At 46.0% G+C, this 21,288-nt stretch overlaps 1 protein-coding gene across 8 annotated transcripts in view; it reads left to right on the forward strand.

The window, feature by feature from the left end:
* The window catches only part of ACTN1 (actinin alpha 1), a 92,774-nt gene that overhangs the window by 66,506 nt on the left and 4,980 nt on the right, over positions 1–21,288 (forward strand). For 3 of the 8 annotated variants that reach the window (XM_074868060.1, XM_074868053.1, XM_074868059.1), the window contains 12 exons: positions 1,338–1,423; positions 8,060–8,152; positions 9,326–9,556; positions 10,084–10,231; positions 10,799–10,949; positions 13,409–13,517; positions 13,996–14,136; positions 16,117–16,299; positions 17,043–17,177; positions 18,010–18,189; positions 19,073–19,219; positions 21,195–21,275. In XM_074868060.1, coding sequence (XP_074724161.1) covers positions 1,338–1,423; positions 8,060–8,152; positions 9,326–9,556; positions 10,084–10,231; positions 10,799–10,949; positions 13,409–13,517; positions 13,996–14,136; positions 16,117–16,299; positions 17,043–17,177; positions 18,010–18,189; positions 19,073–19,219; positions 21,195–21,275 — 1,685 coding nt within the window. Of the gene's footprint in view, positions 1–1,337; positions 1,424–2,760; positions 2,847–8,059; positions 8,153–9,325; positions 9,557–10,083; positions 10,232–10,798; positions 10,950–13,408; positions 13,518–13,995; positions 14,137–16,116; positions 16,300–17,042; positions 17,178–18,009; positions 18,190–19,072; positions 19,220–21,194; positions 21,276–21,288 lie in introns of all 8 variants that reach the window. The other 5 variants (XM_074868061.1, XM_074868054.1, XM_074868055.1 and 2 more) reach the window with 3 other exon arrangements.

Here is a 21,288-nt window from a genome sequence, read left to right on the forward strand (position 1 = left end):
GCTAGGCAGAGATGAGTAACAGCTGGCCATGTCCACTGAGTTAATGTATGGTGTAGGACTGCAATCCTTTTGCCCCAGTATTTATTTTCTGGTCTCTTTCTGACGTTGCTGGTGAGCTTCCTTTTTGGGGGGATAATATTTGTATTATAAACTGCTTCTTGACTATTCAGAAATGTTGGGCATGAAGATCCCTCACTGGATGGGTCTGGAGACCAAGGCAGCGATCCATGTTGTTCAGAGGTGCTTTTGTTACTGACTGTGACTGCTTCCCTGAGGCCACTGGGACAGCAGGATTACTTTTCAGAGCCTTGTCAGCTTGGCAATAGACTTTGAAAACTGTAACTCTGGAGTACAAATAACAGCCTGAAATAGTTCAGTGGTTGTTGGCTGTTTGCCTGAAGCCAGCTGGTTTCAATGGTAGAAGCTGTACTTCAGGCTTGGTTTGGACAGGGGAAGCAGTTAAAGACTTGTTAAATAAGGGATTGACAGGAACAGGGAGGAAAAGTGGGGATAGGGCAGCTGAACCCAGTGAACCTGTATTTGGATAACTAGGATGTTCATATTAGGTAGTATTTCCCATTCCCAGGGATGAGTCTTGCTTTCCCTGCATTCATCATGCTGAGGTCACAAAAAACCATGAGGTTTCTGGAGTAGATTCAAGTGCTTCCTGCCATTATGTAGGAAATACAGTCACCTCCAAAATAAGTGGATCTAGCTTCACATCTCAGCAAAGCTAGCAGTGATGAAGAGGGCCCCTCACAGGAGCTCCCATTGTTCTTTTCTGATCACTCTCCTCCCTCATGGAGTAGAGCTAATGTGCATTCCTCCACACGTTAATTCTGATCTGGAGGTGTTGAGTTTCCCCTGAAACTAATGAAAGGGCCTTTTGAAATTCAAGCCATCATTGTGTTGAAAGGGAGGATGGGGGCATGGAAAGGAAGGGAGAAAGGATCTTTCCTGAAGAACTGCACAGAGGAATTGCATTATAATACATCTATAAAAGCCATGTCAACCTGCTGCCAGTTTGGATTGATTCAACCCACCATTCGCAGTAATGTTCTCGGGACAGGGAAGTGCTGTGACATGAGGCATGCTGACAAATGGCTGCATTAACCTGGCCAGACCCTGGAAGCAATTTTATCATGAGGGAGGGAAACCAGGAGGGTGATCCTGGCTGCTGAGACAGACACATCTTCTGGGAAATGCTGGGAAGCCCTGTGGAGTTGCTATGACAAGCATATATCCCAGCAGGCCTCCTGGACAGTTGTGGTGCTCCCTTTCCTTTGCTATCCTCCCGTCAGTTGATTATGCTCTTAACGTGAGGTTTTTTTTGACAGACATTGTTGGAACTGCCCGTCCTGACGAGAAAGCCATCATGACCTATGTTTCTAGCTTCTACCACGCCTTCTCAGGAGCCCAGAAGGTATCGCAGGATCCCAAGCTCCCTCCGCAGAGCACACCTGGTGCCGTTGCTAATGTCCAAACCTTTTTTTCTTTCTCTCTCTCCTCTCTAGCTACGGGCATCTTTATTATTATGTTCTTGGTAGAGTTGGCTATTGGTTCAAAGTGGTGCCCCAGACATAATATGTGGGGCAAGGGAGCCAGGAGTCCCATTTCCCTATAGTCAGTGGTACTTCCTGTGGCACTTAACATATGCCAGCACCTTGGCACGCACACAAATCCGAGGGAGTGGGGAGCTCTGCCTTCTCCATTTGCCTTCCGAACTGCTGTCCTGATGGCCAAGGACCTGCACCCCCAGTTCCTGGGAAATCTGAGCTAGAATGCTTGGTTTCACAAAGAGGGAGACTACCACATAGATGCTCTGCTCAGCAGGACACTGCAGCCTGCCCCCACTGGAAAGAATGCTGATACCTATTTACTTTTTTTTTTCCTTTTTCAAAGATGGAGAAACAGAGCTGACTTAGTGATTTTATGAAGGGTTCAATGAATACCCAAAGCTTTATCTTTTACCTTATATATGCTGCAGGTTCCCGCACCTTTGCTTCAAGGTCTGAACCTTCTGCTTTCTCAAGTTGTGCCACAAATTCAGTCCCAGTTCACCTGGGGCTTACAAAGCATGTCTAACAAGTACATCCGTGGTGATTTTGCAAACAGAGCATTGCTTATCATGACTGAGATGCCTGTTTTGTTCATTTGTTCCTTTTTTTCCTCTTTGCTCACCCACCATGCTGGAAATCGGGCAGTTGGGTCCTTGCTGTGTCTGGCTTAGCCATTTTCCTGTTGATAATGGAGTCACTTAAGGAAACATTTTGTGGATGAAACCTTGTAAACATCTCTTGCCAAAACCAGGCAGCCGCCTGTACTTCAGTACCGTAGGAACAGGCAGTGCGTGTTGCAGCAGAGCAGATAGTGTGTAGGAAGTGCACTGCGTAGGAAGGCTCTGATCTCTAGCTCCTCGATGTACAGAAAGGCCTTGAGCACGGGTGTTCAAACCTCCAAACAGCCTAATTGCATCCTTGGGCCAGGCCCCTAGACCACAGCCATAAAGGTGCAGAGCCCAGATCCCCCTGGATTGGGGGGGGTGGGAGGGAGGGGTGCCGCTTTGAGCCACAAGCCAACGCTGCTAGCCACCTTCTGATCCGAATTCCCAGCTCTCCGCATGGAAATCTGTTTGGCCTGTCCTGCAATGCATGATGGGAAGTTTTTTCCCCCTCTCTCACGCCACCCATGACTGTTTTGTTTTATTCTATGTGCTGCTTCTTACTTTATCCTTTCAACCTCTTTTCCTTCTCTGCACAGATATTATAGGCACGCTAAGGCCGGATGAGAAGGCCATAATGACCTATGTCTCATGTTACTACCACGCCTTCTCAGGGGCGCAGAAGGTGAGACTTTACCCCTAACAACTCCCTCCTCTGTCCCTGCCCTGCCCACCGCTCCTCTCCACTGAGGAACGCACCAGATCCCCCGTCCACCCCAGGGCATTTTCAGGGAAGCCCAGTGCATCCAGCGGTGTGTGCTTGGATGTGCCATCTGTAGTCTTGCTGGAGAAGTGATGTTGTTACTCAGCAACAGTGACCTGAGCTGCCCCTTCCCGCCAGCTTCACACCCCAGCAGTGGAGAAAGCATTTCATAAAGCTGGCATCGAAAGATGAATGAATGTCTGCCCTGACAGAGTCAGTACCCTTTCAGTGACTAGTGGGCATCATCCTGGCCAGGTGATGCGCCTCCAGAAATGCCACAATCAAATTAGCCTATTCTGGGAAATCACAGCCTGTCCTTATTGAGCTGTCATCCTGCCTTCCATGCTCAGCCCCTGCTAGGTCAGTGGTCTTTTCCTAGGCTGAATCATCTGTGAGCTGGTTACATAGCACCTTTGTGCTCCAGCCACAAAGTCCGTTCCTACCAGGCCTTGAGCTTTCCCAAACTCACACACTTCATTCCTTGTTTCTTCCTGGTCATTCTCCTCTGTTTCCCAAACCACCTATATGTTTTATTTCTCTTGCCTCTGCTTTTCACGTTTCCATAACTTCAGTCCTCCTTCCTCTGCTTCCTCTTTACTCCAAAGTCTCTTTGCCTAGCAAAGTCACAGTTTGCCTTCGGGCAAGCTTCCTCCAAAACAGCAAATTCGCTGTAATGCTTTGAATAGAAGAAAAAAGTCCATCCTTTCCACCCATGCCATAGCCTGGCTCAGCTGCAGCCTTTCCACAAGATCACTGCTAATTTCAGATTGTAGGCTTTGAAACAATAAAATCCAAGTTCAGGACTGTATTCTTCATGTTACAAACAGATATAAAATCTCCCTGTTTCCCCCAGCCACAACTTCTTTCTCTCACTAGGCCTTTTCTGTTTGAGACACAGTCCATGTGTTGCCCAGCTTGAGGGCTAACTTGATTCCAGGAAGAGTCCATCTCTTTCGTACAAAGCAGTGCTGATAGTCGCAGCGTTGGTGCGGATACCACGCTGATGCTGGCTTTCAGAGGGCAAACGCAGGCAGTAGGTTCCAGGGAGCAGCTCTTTAGTTCAAGCTTTTTGTTCTCTGCGTTGCTTCATATAAATTACTTGATACTGTCTTGTTTCCAAGGAATGCGGAATATGTCCCACAGCACTGCAGTAGACTTGCCCATTTGGCATAATTTTTGTAGTCATGACTTCCCTACTAGGATCCTGCTTTGTGAATAGTTTGAATCCCTTAAGACCAGGCTGCAAGCTCTGGCCAGCCGATACTTGCCCAGGAAGACTGTAGTCTCAGAACTCATGCCAGCCTGGTGATAAGGCCCACTGTTTGCCAGGTGCCCCTGAGGGACTGCTCCATGCTGTCTCCTTAACTTGAAGAACTCCAGATTGAGGAAACAGCAAACCACAATATGAGGAGTGTTGTGGCCTGCTGCAGGAGCAGCCATGCCCCTTGCCCATCCCTTCCTCTTCTCTCTGCACCCATTCCACGATTTGGAAGCCTGCTCAGCAGGTCCCATGCTCTCATCGGCAATTTAGGTGGATGCTAGGTCTCCTGGAGTAACTGAAAACAACCTTTTACTGCCTCAGGGACCTGAACCAAGCAGTTGGGGCAAGAACTAGAGATGGAGCTTCTTAGTTATTAAAGCTTCAATCGCATGTAGTCTAACTGGCTTACAGGGAAGATTAAAGATTTAATCGTTTATTAATTTTTTAGCAGTCCTAATGGGCCAGCAACTCAACTGTGCCCTAACAGGAGGGGCAGAGCTCCTTTCTGGAGCTGCCCTAGCCGTTCATTAGCCAGCTGCTGAGTTACACAGATTCAAACCCCCGGGCAAAGGCAAAGTGATTACTGAGTACAAGCCCCAGCCCAGATTGTAATGTGTTGCCACCTCATGCACGATTAGGTGACTTACTGTGATATCGCTCCATTTTTCATTCAGATTTTTCATTACTGCCACCAGTCCTGAAGGGGAAGTCCCATGAGCCGCTTTCTGCTTCTTTCACTCTCTTATACTGAACCTTTGAAGGTACAGGGTCCCCAGCCTGATGTGTGTGTAGATGGCTGCTTTTTCTTTATGCCATTTATATATATATATGTAGGTATACTTGCTTTGGTTTGCTTGTTTTCTAACTGCTTCTGACTTTCACACTAAATGCATGCAACTACTGGTTGGCTTAATATTTTGTAAACTTGATTTCTGGGGTTGAAAGTTCTTAACTAATGTTTTACCATTTTATTAAGAGATTGTGTTTGGCATACAGTACTCTGGAGTGGTCCTCTGAGGCCAGACGACAGCAACAGGCAGGCATCTTTCCCATGTAGCATACTGTGGGAATGCCTTCCTTTTTATGATCCTCCTCAGCAAAGAGACCTGGATCCATGAGCTAGAGAGACAGTTAACTCCACTTCCATCCTAAGCAAGTCGAAGTCAGGATTGAGAAGAACTGAAAAGACAAAAGGCAGAGAAATCACTGCTACTTTGGCTAATTCAGATTTCCATTTTGAGTCTACTATGCACGTGCATATCACACAGCAGTGTGGTATCAAGCAGAATGCCCTGGGCTTGCCCTCCCCACAGTCTCTGAGTGCAAGTAGTATAGTTTGTCAGCATGATGCTGCACTGAAGCTGATCAGCTCACACAGGTTCTCCAAGAATACAGGTATGCAGCTTCCAGACCCCAGGATGGTGCATCTTCTCAGTGCTGCTCCCTGTCTTGTGGGCATCCTGGCTTGTTTGGAGCCTGAAAGTGTTTCTCTGAGGCTGCCATCACCACAGATCAGCTTATTAGCAGCAGTGTGGGAGGTATTGGTGGAGGTTACCTGAAAGCACTGGGATTCTTTTGTCCTACCTTGCTCAGAGCAAGTCAGTGTAACACATTGCTCATTACATTAATGGTGACAGAGGCCACAGAGCCTTTCCTGCTGCTGCAGCAGCAGCCCGCTGTTGCATAGAGCAGTCTGGAGCAGGCAAGAACCATCGGGAAGCAAGTGCTAGTAGGGAAGAGAAGGCTTTACACTTCAGCCATTAGGATAATACAAATAATGTTGTAATTGCTGACATTCAGAGGGCTTCTGTGTTTGGACAGATGTTCAACACACATGTATACACACACATATTGAAAAGCTTGGGCAGCTGGAGGAAATCTGTTGTCAGATACATGTAAATATGCCTCTGCAAAATGGGGTCCCTCCTGCACAGCTAGATGCTGCTGCAGTGAGCTCCTGGGGTATAAGAAGAAAGTTAAGAGTGTGCAGGGAGCTCCTCTCCTGGGATGACCGAGATAAACATTTGGCACTACCAGTTCCTTGCAGTCACTAGGCACATCATGGTAGGGCTCTGGCAATGTCTTTTTGACATACTGTTTGGTCCCATGTCTATAAAGTTTTCTCTGAATATCAAAAAGCACTCCATTAAAGTACAAACTTTAGTTAAAAACAGATCGAAGTACAAGCTTTCTTAGATGTAACCATCATTTGCCCTTTTTGCAGTTATTTTTTTTTCCAAGTGAAATTGCTCTTTCTTCGGTATAAGTCCCTCTGATGTGTTTTAAATTAGTTAATATCTGTGTATCTGCTAGCTGGTCTGCTTTAGTGAAGGGACAGATGACTGAATATATGTTTTTACAGCCTCTTACAAATGAATAAGATTGCCAGATCCCTTGAGACCTTAGCAATCCATACATCACTGTATAGCCTATGACTTTACTGCTATTCTTGTTGCCTTGCATCAGCTGCAAAAATTAAGAGGATTTTTCTCACATGGCCTTGCAGATTGAATAAACAGATAATAAAAGGCCTTTTAAAAATAGAAAAAGGTTGAAACTTGCCAACTATAAGCTCAGCAAAACTTCTTTTGGCATCAGTCCCACACATAGTTTTAAGGCAGGACACAGCATTTGCAATTGGTCTATTGTAGCGTTGGCATGTACCCTCTCCTCTTTATCCCCACTTAGGCTCTCTAAGGAGGACTAACTACTCCACAGGGGTCCTGTGGGTAGCTCTAGCACCTTACCAGGCATCAGGGCCACAGCTGTACTGTGGTAAGAGGGTGCTGAGCAATCCCCTGACACCCATCACAGGGGCACATCCTCCAAGGCTTTGTAGCATGGCAACTACCATGATAACAGTAAAGGGAGCTGATAGCCATGGATAGATGCTGTGCAAGGATCAGCCTGCTGTATGTTCCCCATGCCAAACACATGCTTGACACTCCAGGGCAGACTGACTGCTCTTGAGTTCATAGCTGGGATTTTTCTGATCCTTACTTTGTTCCAAATTCATGTTTTAACATGTTCAGCTCCCTGCAGAGAACAAGGTTTTGGTCCCACAGTGAAAAAAAACCCCACAAACCAACCCAACACTAAATAGTAACAGCAGGCTCTTTTTTGGTGAGACTTGTTTTGGGAGAGTAAGCAGAAAGATTACCCAGAAAGGGAAAAAAAAATATTCTCAGCTGGATCATGAGACCCTGAATACATGGTAGGTGTCATGTGGCAAGATGCTGTAGGAGGTGGCCCTGTAACGAGTGCAGAAATACAGGGAAAGCTGGAAGACAGCTCCACTGGGCAGAATTTAAGGTTAAGAGGAGTATCCACCGCTTTATCTTCCAAACAAAATTAGGAATTTTCCAGAGACCAGTCTATGGATTAACTCTGTTTAGGTAGTACTTCCTTGCGGTGAAACCATGTAGAGAGCCTCATCAACTTGACAGGACTTAGTTCCTGGTGTTGCAGCTCTGAATGCTGGTGATGGGAGTGGAGGTGGTGGCAGAAACCCCCTGTCTTTGTAAAGAGGCAGCCAGGATCCCTCTGGTAGGAAGCAAACAACAGGGCCCTCTCATAATAGCAGCTTCAGAAAAGGTATAGAAATGTGGTCATCTCACAACACATAGGGTGGGATCATTAGAGCTGAGAATCTCTGAAGGAATGTATTCACCTGAGAAAGGGAAAATAAATTGTTATAGAAGGTCAGGTGGAAAGCAAAGAGGTCAGGACAGATGTTTCTAAGTGCAGACAGGTTGCTAAAGCCAAGGGTAGGAGACTTTACCCACAGGTATGTAGCAGGAAGCTAAGCTGCAAGCTTTGGCTTATATATTTTTTTCACGCTTTTCCCGTCTTCTGTTTTTCTTCTCTTTGTCAGGCAGAGACAGCAGCAAACCGTATCTGCAAGGTGCTGGCAGTCAACCAAGAAAACGAACAGCTCATGGAAGACTATGAAAAACTGGCCAGTGATGTAGGTGTCCATGGTGCTGTTGGGTTCTGGGTGGTGGTATGTGGAAAGGAATTGCATTTAACATTGATAACTAATCTGGGGAATGATATTGGCCCATGTTTCCCTGGAAAATTATTTTTTTTCCCCTTGTAGCTTGAGAAAAATTAAAGATCGAACTTATATTAAAGGCAAGAGCAATCTGCTTTAAAACAGAAAGCTTCCATAGAGGAGCTGTGAGTTTCTCAGCTTATTAAGAGCAGCCACAGAATATTAAAATTAAAGGAAAAATCAAACAGTTTAACTCGCATTCCTCAGGACTATGCAACTTCATAACATCTTTCATACACGTTGTATGCTGATATACTGCAGAAGTCAGGAATTGGATCAGAGAGAATGGAAGTTAAAGACAATTGAGGAAAGAAGTATGCATTTGCTGATAGTTGGAAAGAATCTGTGTAGGATACAAGCTGGAGGCTGCTTTGGTTAACTGAGAAAGCTGAAGGCTGACAGACTGACAGCTCTGAACTACAGAAGTGGCCAAATGTGGACTGAAGCGTGTTTGTGGAAGATAATAGGGAGGAGAAGATGGAGAACAGAAGGGCAAACATAGCCCATGAGCCTGGTTTCAGCCTGGTCTGGAAAGCATAGGACACTGTTCCACTTACATGATAGACTGCCCATTGCAGTAGCATTTTGCTGGCTTGCCAAATAGGTTTGTGAAGGGGAGGACTATTCAAAGAGCAACACTGACTTCAGGGAAGCTAGAGTGGAAAAAGTGTAACTGGAGGCAAGAACTTGATTTCTTCTGTCAGACCCTTCTAGAGATAATATGACTTACAACATCCTTTAGTTATGCAACAGTCCAGCAAAACTCTAAGGCTCTAATGTAATCTGAGGACATAGTTTGGTCCTGATTGTGTGAAAGCTACGCCTTAAGCATGTTGGATTGGCAATGCTGCAACTAGCAGTACTACTTAGTGTGGTAGGGAAGGGGCTGCTCATAAAAAAAAAAAAAAAAAAAAAAAAAAAAAAAAGCCCTTCCAAAAAAGCCGGCAAACTTTTCTTTACAAGCCCTGCTGGTGGCAGAATCCTTCTGGCAACAAACATAAAAGTAAGTGGTCCCTAATGAGATCAGAGCAACAGCTGTAGTTCTAACACAGTTTTTAGTTCAAGGCTTGTCATTGCTCTTTCCAGCTGCTGGAGTGGATCCGTCGCACCATCCCCTGGCTGGAGAACCGGGCCCCAGAGAACACCATGCAAGCCATGCAGCAGAAACTGGAGGACTTCCGGGACTACCGCCGCCTGCACAAGCCCCCCAAGGTCCAAGAGAAGTGCCAACTTGAGATCAATTTCAACACCTTGCAGACCAAGCTGCGGCTCAGCAACAGGCCAGCCTTCATGCCTTCAGAAGGGAAAATGGTCTCGGTGAGTGGGGGTAACTGCTCATATGTACCCCAAAAACAGGGCTTCTTTTCCTGTCCATGGGTGGGCAGGGCATGCCTCGCCTTCAGTGTGAGCTATTCTTTGGTAGAAACCCAACAGAATATAGTTCAGTGAGGCCGTAATAGGAGAGGGTCAAGTGATCGTTTCTTCCTTGTATCTAAACCAGACTCTGAGGCTCTTCACAAGTTGCATGCCTTTATGAGGAGATGTCTGGGTACCTCACATTTTTTCTAATTGAAAAATGGTTGGGTTTTGTTGAAGTTTCATGTGGAGGAAGTGTTTCAAGAGGGACTCTTGTGCAGACAGGTATATCCTGATACTGCTAGTCCTGCTTATCTTGAGTCTGACACTTCATCTTCCTGAGCTGTCTGCACAATCCTGTGAGATTAAAAGCCCACATCCACTCCCTCCAACCAATTGAAACCATGTAGCTCAGGGAAACTATTGCTGATGTACATCTTCCCCCCCATCTCCTAACCTGTCTTTTCTTCACGTGCTTCTGTCCCTAGGATATAAACAATGCCTGGGGTGGCCTAGAGCAGGCTGAGAAGGGCTATGAGGAGTGGTTGTTGAATGAGATCCGGAGGCTAGAGAGACTGGATCACCTGGCAGAGAAGTTCCGGCAGAAGGCATCCATTCATGAGGCCTGGACAGATGGTAATGCCAACCTATGTGCTTCCTATTGCCTGACATGGTGCTGTCTGTTATGGAGGGAGGAAGAGATGGATCATGCATAGGTCCTTCCATGAGATTTTCATCTCGAGAATGATAGGTTAATTTCTTACTTTATTAGAAAATAATGCATGAAAATCAGCTTGATCTCTGTTCTGCTACATCATGTGGCCGCACTGGCGTTCCCTAACTGTTGCAAAGTGAGAACTTTGGATAGAAAAGAGCTACAGAGCAGAGGAAAATTTACCGTACAGTAAATGCTACAGTTGGCGTTTACAGGGCCAGCATAGCCCAGTCTGCACATACTGAGACAAGTCCAGTATGAACTCTGACAGCACTGGCTTGAGCTGCACGATGTGCCCTTCTCTGCTGTTAATGGCAAACTCACACTCTGCGGTTTGAAAGCGAGGATTGTGCACCTCTGGGCCAGCACACGTGAGGGCAGGCCTCGGGCAGGGTTCTTGGAGTGGGGGCTGCCTCGATGACAGGGAGCTGGCTTTGGGGGCACTGGGTCCTGCCCTTCATTCTCCTGTCCTTTGGCTCCCTCCCCAGGTAAGGAAGCAATGCTGCAGCAGAAGGATTACGAAACTGCTACCCTCTCGGAGATAAAGGCCCTGCTGAAGAAACATGAGGCCTTTGAGAGCGACCTGGCTGCACACCAGGACCGCGTGGAACAGATTGCTGCTATTGCACAAGAGCTGAAGTACGGCACCCCGGCACATGTCCCATCCTTGGAGCCAGAGAGGCTTAATCAGCTTTGCTCTCTGCCCTCTGGAGAGCCATAAATCAATCCCCATACAAAAATGTTGGGAAGTCCGAGTGTTTCCAAACAGTATCTAGGATACTGCTCTCCAGTATCCGGATGCACCAGAAGAGCAGGCCAGAAAACGGATGAGTCGTGGGTGCTGATGAGGGGGCGGCAAAATTATATTCCCAAGCCAAGTTTCCATCTTCTTCCAGCTTGATACGCTGCTGTGAACCCTTTCCTAAAGAGTCTGACCTGCCGCTGGTGCCTGCTAGGTTTCAGAGTTGCAATGCCATCATACTTTTCCAGGAACAGAAGGAAACAGCAGAAGATAGCAGGCTGTCAGTTTGCTCTCTTTTATCAAAAAAATCCTCCTGATTCTGGCAGGAAAAAAATCTGCTGATGCTTGAGCCTGTTGTGGCCTCTGCTGCCACCTGGGGCCTTTTGCCCCGGGAGTACTGTACCATGTGGACACTGGCTGGCACTTGCTCTGGGACATCCCCACAGCAACTCAGCTCCCTCTCTGCTTCCCCCAGCTTGGAAGCCTTCAGCTCCACTCCTTTTCCTGGAGTGATGAGTGATGCAGCTTCCCAGGAGAAATGGGGTCTCCTCAGGGCGGGAGGTTGATTGCTGGGAATAGCAGGCAGGTAAAGAGCTGGCCTCTGCAGCACAGGGAGAGCGGTTTTGAAACCCTGCATGTTTCTTGGCAAAAACAGTCTGAACAACTTGTCTTTGACTTTGTTTCCTATTTTAAAAATATTTATATATCACACTGGCCTATCTCAAGTTAGTGTCTGGGCTAAGATCAGTACTTTTGGTCTGAAGGACTGTTTTTCTCTAAAAAATCAGGATTATTGGATCAAGATCAGTATCTCCTTTAATAACACAGATTTACAGAATTGCTCCCTTGTCCAGTGGAGGATTGACCTTGGAACAGGAGGAGGGTTCAAGGCAATCCTCCATGTCAGTAATATTAAAACCAAGGCTGGCTAGTCAGCAGGCATTAGCTGACCTGCCACTTCCAAAGCACATGCTACGTGCCAGCCAAAGCAGCTGCAGCTCTAAGAGCAACAGGGAAGGCTGGGCCCTAAGCTGGGGGGAGAGATAATTTCTTCCAAAGTGTGAGAACAGCAGGTTCTGCCATCCTTCCAAAAGCCATCTTCCATCTCAGCAAAGAGCCCATGCCCTGAAAAACCATGCCTGAGCTCTTTTCTTCCCCAGAGATACACTGCCAGGGAGATGGAGATGGTCTGGAGGAAGCCACTGCAGCTGCCCATGCCAGGCGTGTTTGGGGGCACAGCACATTCCACTCCCCTGAAGTAGTGGTCCAGCACGGGTGCATTACAAGCCAGGCTTTCAGAAGCAGTTCCTTCATCTGCAGTGCTGGCTCTGCAGCAAAGCAGATCAAGGAACTGATCTGGATTAAAAACCCAGTAAAGAAAAAGTTATTTTTAGCCCAAATCAGTTTCCTGACTAGTTTACCACAAGATTCCACCAACAGTTGTGCCCACACACCTCAGAAGGGCGATACAATAGTGGGAAGAAACAAGGCTGGGGGAGGCAAGAGGAAACTGTTTAAACCTGCGTTACTGCTTAGAGGAATGCTCATCAGATGGCCCAGGGTCACTCAATAGCCCAATGAGTTATTCTGCTTTCTCTTTCGAGGCTGATACTTCCAAGCTTGGCTGATCTTTGCCTGCAGGCTTCTCCCTCTTTGACCATGTGCAGAACAAAGAGCACAAAGCAATATAAAACCACAAGCTTCACCTTACCCCCATGCTCCCCTTTCCCCAGCCGTACTCTTACCAGTCTGTGTTCCATGAGTGCCAGCCTGTATACATCTCAGCAAAGTACTCCCCATCAGGCATGTAGGAGAGAAACCTACACTGTAATTCTGAGATTGTCTTAAATAAATGAATGGATTGTGTAATTCAGCTATTCCTTGGCACCCATACTATGCAACTCTTAGAACGATCTTCAGCAGTTTCTTTGCATTCGTAATAAAATCTTTGCTGCCCATTGTATTGTACAAGATGCAGGTAATTAGCCTGCATGATGTTGTTAAGCAGAATACAGGGGCATATTGCTCATAATCTGTTTGTTCCCAGTTTGAGCAAAAGTCTATACTCCCTTCCCCCAATACCAAGTTATTCCCATCAGGCAGCCAGCACCAGTGTTTGTTGAGGCCTTGGGTGGTGGTTGTTTTTCTTCCTGTTCTGTGCTGTTGATATACCATAACATAGAGTGTGTCTAAAACTAGATACTGCTGTCTTCCTGGCTCACTTTACTTGCAGAGACCATGAGCTCTTTGTCTGAATCTGTCCTCAAGGCTGATAAAGATTTCTAATGGGTTTCTCTTTCCTCTCCAAAAGGTCCTTATTTGATTTCTTGTCCTTTTTTTCCCCCACCCCTTATAGTGAGCTGGACTATTACGACTCTCCCAGTGTCAATGCCAGGTGCCAGAAGATCTGTGATCAGTGGGATAATCTGGGTGCCCTAACCCAGAAACGTAGAGAAGCCTTGGAGGTGAGACATGTTACAAGTTGGACCTTTGGGATTATGCGGGTAGGCTGTTTGTGGGAAGCAAGCTGCAGTGGGCACGAACAACCAACTTCAGCTCTTTTGTGCGCTCCTAGAACATCCTGAACTGTAAACAAGGGCTGCATTTCAGTATATTTAGCCTGCTTTTCCCTTTCCAGCCCAATTATGGTGCCATTCATTTGCTCAGGCTATTGATTTATTTCTACTTTTCAGTGTTTTGTAATTTCATTCTGCTTGAAAAGACTGTCCTTGTTTTGTTTTATTTCAAAGGACCTCAGATTTTTCCCTCAGAGGAAAAAATCCATCCTGTATGTAATCTCTTAACAGCAGAGAGACTTTTACTGTAGTGCCTTCCTGGGAGCACCAGGAAAGGAAGGAGCAGCTCAGACGACCCGCATATCTATGTGATTATTCTTCTGTAACCATCTTTCCTGATTTTCTTTCTCTTTTTGTGCATGCCCAGAGGACAGAGAAGCTACTGGAGACAATTGACCAGTTGTACCTGGAATATGCCAAACGAGCTGCCCCTTTCAATAACTGGATGGAAGGAGCCATGGAGGACCTGCAGGACACATTCATTGTTCACACCATTGAGGAGATCCAGGTACAGAGTAGTCATTTGCACCAGTCAGGCTGGGATAGAGACAAGTCGAGGGTCTTCGGGATTCCTAGTGGTGCCAGATTTGTAGGTCTTTTTTGGTGCTTCTGCTCTAGTGAGTGAGCCTTAGCAAGGGAAACAAGGAGGAGTATGTTTTTCCTTGATTTCCTCCAAAAACCTGGCTCTGAATAGGTATGAAACATCCTCATGGAATCCTAGCTGGACACAGAGAACTGAAAGTGGATTTTTCAGTGTAACTCCAGAGTCTTATTAGTGAAAGCCTGAAAACTGAGACACTCTTTCAGGGCCCTGTGGGGTTTTTTTAACTCACGTGAGCAAAGCTTAGTGCTGCTCACAGGTTTTGCAGGTCAGTTGTCCCATGTCATGTCCAGGTCATTCGGTCCTGTGTGATAGGATGTGCCATGAGGAGGGCAGCTGTCAAGCTGCCAGCTGGGTTTTGGTGCTGAGCACAAGAAAAATCAGAATTGCCCACTTTGGTGTTGGATTATCATTTGAAGCGAAAGTCATCTTGCCTCCTGCAAGACAATAAAGACAGTATCTTAGTTTTACCCCCTTCTGAAAGGGTGTTACAAAAGCAACTTGAGGTATCGACAGGTAATTTCCAGACCTTTGAGAGCGGGAATTACTCTTCCCTGGGTTGTTGTGGGGATTTCTATTTCTCCTGCTTGATGGGCTCATGAAAACAATCCAAGTCAGCTCTTTGCAGGAATGGCTGACAGGAACGTGGCCATCAGTGAGGCAGCGAATGGAAGACCCAACAGCGGACGCTGTGTAGCCAGTGGGGCAGAGGGGTAGTGAAATAGCCCTGCTATCAGCCTGGTATCAGCTCTGTCACTGAGCTGCAACTTGTTTCTTCCACCCTTCCCTCCTGAACAAAGGGGTTCATTAAGTCTTTCATAATGCAGAACAAATCTGAAGAGCATTTAAACGTTTCCATCATCTCTTTGTGACTGTTTGCAGTATCTTTCCCAGCCCCCCAGACTTGCATTACATCTCTATGGCCACTGCAGCAGCTGCAAAGTAATGAGTCACCATGTAAGGAAGCAATTTTACAAAAAGTAGTTATAGTGTGTGTGTTGTAAGAGTGGTCAATCATGCAGTTTACTTTCATTCCCTCTTCTGTCCACACTGCTCCCTCGATTATCCCTGCACACGCCTCTCTGTCCCCCATTCGTTTTGCTGTCTCTTTCCCCGCCTTTGCTTCCCTAGTGTTGATCTTCCAGGCTTCTGGGATGAAGTACCTCAAAGGCCTGTAGAAGCCGTGGGAGATGAGCCAGGACCAACTGGCTTGTCAGCTGTCCACAAACTACCAGCAAGCATGCCCCCACCACCGGTCCTTGGAGCACAGTCTGAGCACCACAGCAAGACGGGGAACAGAAAGGGCCTGTTGTGTTCAGGGAGAAGGAGCTGGTTTTCAGCAGCAGGAGCATATGTTGCCTGTGCAAGTTTGCTGTTGGCTGGAAGACCTTCACCTAGTTGTAACTGACTCTGATCAGACTGAATCTGACTCTTGTTATTCATCCAGAGCTATCTTAGGTGTAGAACTAGTGCATACCTAGTGGGAGAAGAGAAAGGTGGCACGTTTACTCTAGTGAGATGTGACTGCTTTATAGTAATGCTAGTAGTCAGATCTTCTTCCCAAAGGGGCTGACAGGCAGTCACTGAGCAGTGCTGGAGAAATAGTTCCCCCTAAATTATGAACCAAAATTATTCCACCATTTTCTGGGATGTGATCTCTGTCACTGATCAACATGGGAGAGAAACAGAGGGAAAACAAGACCATATCATCTAACTACTTTCAACAGCCTGTTTAGTAATGCTGAGAGAACCTGAAAAGCGTATTCGAGCTTTGTAGCTGGGAATATGTAAGCTTTTGCAGTCACTTCTGCAGGAATATGTTTGCTGAAGAGGCTATCCAGTAGCTAATGCTCTTACCTTCCATTTGCTGCTGCCTTCCTTCTGCAGGGATTGACCACAGCCCACGAACAGTTCAAAGCCACTTTGCCAGATGCCGACAAGGAGCGACAGGCCATCCTGGGAATCCACAATGAAGTCTCAAAGATTGTCCAGACATACCATGTCAACATGGCAGGAACGAATCCTTACACTACGATCACCCCACACGAGATCAATGGCAAATGGGAACATGTGAGTTCTTTCCAACCTTGCAAGTTGGTGTGGGAGGATGCCACTGCTCAGTCACTGGTGCCCCAGGAGATGGATTATTTACTCTTCAGTTACCCTCTCATGCCTACTGCTGAGCTTTTTTTTCTTTTTGTCGTTTGTTTTTGGCTCAATTGCCAAGTGCTTGGGAAGTGGAAGAGATCTTTTATATAAATGCCTAAGGGGTGTCAGATTCCTTTTGCTTGCTATTTTTGTAATGAAAGATGCTAAATTAAAAGCTTTGGGGTTTTCACTCTTCAGTCGACCTGATAAGTAAGTAAGTATGGCATGTGAGTCAGTATCCTTCTTCACCATTCAACCCTTCAGATGTTTTATCTCCACAACTAAGTAGCATTCCCTTGCTGTAATCCTAAAAGAGCAGCTACTCTCCATACCAGCTGTGCTGATGGTTCTTACTACTAAATGAGATCACCAGAGTGAGATCTGAACAGGGTCCTGCAATTCAGTTAACATAAGCCACCGAGAACCCAAGTAGTGAATGGAAGCTGCTTCTGGTCTTCCATGGCCCGAGATGAGGTTGCAGCATGTACCCTACAGCAGATAGGATTCATGTTCCACAAGCCTTTCCAGTGTGTCCTAAACCATATGACTGCTTGTTGTCAGTGCGAACACCCACTCCTCCCTTCCTTGCAATTCTGCATTTCTACATTTCCTTTACATGTGCCTTTGTATGTATAAACTGCACACTTTGTTACTCTTTGCTGTAGGTGCGGCAACTGGTTCCCAGAAGGGATCAAGCCCTGATGGAAGAACATGCTCGCCAGCAGCAAAATGAGCGACTTCGTAAACAGTTTGGCGCGCAGGCCAATGTCATTGGACCCTGGATCCAGACCAAGATGGAGGTAGTGCTTTGCTCGTCTGTTTTCCTCTGTGATCTTCACTGATGTTCTTATCCTTGGTCTTTCTTGACCACTGTCATGGTCATTCTTCCTTCAGGTTACAGCAAGAAAAGCTTTCATAGAAAATATGGAGAGTCTCAAGATTGATATTGGTTACTGAAGCGCTTGTACTTTTCTTCCCCATGCTCTTTACTACAGAGATAAAAACCATGACTTAAAATGGGGAACACTGATATTTTAATAGAGTTGTGTTTATATGCAGCAAGTTAAAGACCCTACATCAGAGGCATATTTTGTGTAACTGCTTTGACAGCAATGGTCTTGATACACATGACAAAATAAATATAATTAACATATCAAACATCAGCAGAAGAGACATTTTTAAGGGAGATCTTCTCTCCTTAGGTAAGATTTGAGTTAAAGGAATTGGAGTTGATAAAATGGAAAAATATGAATCTATTACTGATGGCAGGAACTGTAAAGAAGAGAGAAATTGCAGAAATACGTCTGTATGAGGGGACTAAGTTAGTGGCAAACAATACATCAGAAAAAGATCTGGCTTGGTACGTTACTAGCTTATGAACTGCAGTTTCCTTATTTTTTATATCCTTGTATTAGGTACATCTCATGTGACTCACCTCAATTGGAAAATGTTCAGGGCTCTGCTAAAATTTTTGCTGACACTGTCTCGGTTCATTTAAAGTAACTGCTCCATGAGATTTTTTTTTTTTCAAATCATCATTCTATATGAGCGTGAAATAGCTGCAATAAATGTCAAGCACGTTGAGGCTTGTCCTTCCAATGGGGTCTAACTCCTTTGTCTTTGCTAATGCAGGAGATTGGCCGTATTTCAATAGAGATGCATGGGACCCTGGAGGACCAGCTCAACCACTTGCGGCAGTATGAGAAAAGCATTGTGAATTACAAACCAAAGATTGACCAGTTGGAAGGAGACCACCAACAGATCCAGGAAGCGCTTATCTTTGACAACAAGCACACCAACTACACCATGGAGGTAAAAGTTTTGGCTGCAGATCAGCCAGCCTCATCTGCTGTGGCCAGTTAGCATCAGCCACATCTAGCTCTGGCAACATGTTGTGATTCTCAGGAAAATGGAGAGCTTGACAATGTGGCCAAGCATGCAACAACATGTCGCTGAATTTTTTTTTTTTTGCCTTGCTGTACTTCATGCCAACTCATTCCAATGTACTTCCAAATATAGACAATAGAAATAACCTGAATGAGACCAACAGTATTGCTTGAAAAATTGGCTGGTCTTGTTTCTCCTGCCACCCAATTGTGGCAGCCTATTAGCTGGATTAGAAAGACTAAGGGAGTGCTGGTGATTTTGAGCTGCCACAGCCTGGCAGAAGAAAAAAGTCCAACAAAAGCTTTTTAAAATCGGAGTCTGGCTTTCTGTTGACAACGTGAGGTTTCCTGGAAGCAATCTGAGTTCAACATGAGTCCAGCAGAACACAGATGGGCTTTGAAACTTGCCTTTTGGTTTCTGGCCAGCTCTCCATTAAGCAGCAGCAGAGGCAGTGGAGCACCAGTGTCTTCTAAGGACTGTGGTTTATTTATTTTCTTGGTAAGGAGAGTTTTCTGCCCAACTAAATCCTACAAGCACTGGTTTTGATTCTCATGTGTGTTAAAGGCCCCCAATATGTTGCTCTGACAAGGCAAAGGAACTTTAATAGGACCAAGACTTTCTTAAGATCAGGAACTGGCCTGTTGTCTCACACTGCAGATGAGAAGGAAGCTTTTCTGAGCAAATGGACTTCTCTTGCCTTGGCCACCGGGATTGTTTAATTTGCAACAAGTGGCACATTCAATCCACTGGCCTCAGAGGCAGAAGAGCTACTTTTTAATTTTAAAATTGTCCTGTCCTCTTTTTCCAGCATATCCGAGTGGGCTGGGAGCAGTTACTAACAACAATTGCTAGAACCATCAACGAAGTGGAAAACCAGATTTTGACCCGTGATGCCAAAGGAATCAGCCAGGAACAGATGAACGAGTTCCGGGCTTCTTTCAACCATTTTGATAGGGTAAGTCAGTGCAGACTGCAGCTTGGTAAGCTACAAGCTTCCATGTAGACTGCACAGTGCAATGAAGAAAAAAAAAGACACTGTGTTAAAACTAGGTCAATTGAAGATTTTCATTCTTAAAAACACCACTCCTGTGGAGCAGTTATTCCTGTGAAGAATGCTAAGTGATCATTATGCTGGGAGGAGAAGTATATCTTCACAGGAAACTGCTACGTTTCCTGATAAAGCTAAAGTATGGAAAAGTTTGAAGGCTTATTTAGGAAATTAGACTTCTACCCCATCTTCTCCAGAGAACAGATTATTAGCTTGATTTATAAAATTCTGTAGAGCAGCTGTCCTGCACTCTGACATACCATCATATAAACCTGTATTGAAGTAACTAATGTTGCTCTTGTATGGAGCAAACAGGAGGACCTATGCACACCACGGCATTGCATGATGTAGATAAACCCTGATGTAAAGCCTGCCTTGCCTTACTGCGGAAATACATGCCAAGGCACTAACAGGTGCAGTAAGAAAGGAATTCCTTAAAGGAAATTCTCCTCCCCTCCCATTTGACAGCTGTCTGTAGCTCTTCCTTCTACAACCTGTATCACAAAGGTGTCATGCAGGGAAGCAGAGACAGCAGCCCAAGCCTGAAACCAGCTCCATTATCAGCCCCTTCAATGTTGTCTGGAAATCCATGAGCAGCCTGCAGAGATACTAAGTCAGTGATGCAAATATAGGTTGCTCTCCACCACTTGCTGCACCAGCCAGACTGTTTGAAAGGTCTCCAGAGAACAGGGCTGCTGCCTGCCCTCAGAGATTGACAACACTTTCAGATTGCTGAATGCTGGCTGTTCCAGCCCTTCTCTAGCTGCCTAAGAAAAACAAACCCATGGCTGCTTTTCTTAGCAGAGGAACCCATAAAGCCCTGTAGATTTTATATTTTGATCTTCATATCATTTGCCCCTTCTTCCACAACAGTCTGAATGATAATGCAGAGAGAACATGGGTTTCCCATCTTCAACTATGTATTTGATTTATGAAGACTTAATGCTGACTTTAAAAGCTGATTTTTCAAGGAAAATTGCTTGGGATTAGCCCCACCATCCTGTCTGTAGATTCCTTGATCTGGCCAGAGATGGTGGTGGCAGGCAGGGGCTTTTCAGTGCTTGGGGGGTGTCCTGAGCTAAAATTCTGCAGGGTGGATGGGAGTCTCAGTTCCTGTGGTAGCTTGTGTATAGTTTGATGATCCAAACACTGGGGAAGTGGGGAATGAGCAAAGGGAAGAGCAGCTGCCAAGCCGCGTTGTGCTGCACTGTGCAGCAGTGCTGTTTGCAGAGCTGAGCACTTGAAATAGCTTTGCCAGTCAAAGCTCCACCTCATGTGCAGGTCTCATAAATACAGCCATAACACTGCTCCCCTGAGCTTCAGCTGTTTTTCCATGTCTGCTCCTGGGATGCCCTGACAGCTAAGCTTCCTTGGGTGTGTTGCCAAACATACCTGCCCTCATCTACTCCTTTAGTGAGACTTTTGACTAGAAGATTAAGGCAATGCTTCCCACTGCCTCTGCCTGCTTACCTGCACTCCGGGTTACTAGTGAAACACAGGGCTTCTGACACTACGGATAACAAGCAGTAACACAAGTAATTCACTTGGGAGATGGAGATCTTGAGGCTTCTGAGCACCAACTGGTTTTTGTCATTCAAATGCTCTCAAGATGTGACAAGCGCTCTGAGAAGGAACTGTTCCAAGAGCATTTTTAGCACATCCTGAAATGTCATTGTGATATCTAATGTTGTGCACTTTTTATTTTTCTTCCCTGTCTTTCCATCTGCATGTCATCCTTCCTCTCTCCTCACCCACTGCATGGTGCACCTATTTGTTGTCCTTCCACCTCCCTCTGATCTCCTCTGTGTCTCCCTTCCTTCTGCCCCACACCGTCACCCCACTGGCACTGCATGTCCTGCTGCCTGGCACACCGCATAACCAGGACCACTCCGGCACACTTGGCCCTGAGGAATTCAAAGCCTGTCTCATCAGCTTGGGTTACGATATTGGAAACGATGCACAGGTACTGAATGCTA

This window comes from Strix uralensis, chromosome 4 (assembly GCF_047716275.1).
Source record: "Strix uralensis isolate ZFMK-TIS-50842 chromosome 4, bStrUra1, whole genome shotgun sequence".
NCBI lineage: Eukaryota > Metazoa > Chordata > Aves > Strigiformes > Strigidae > Strix > Strix uralensis.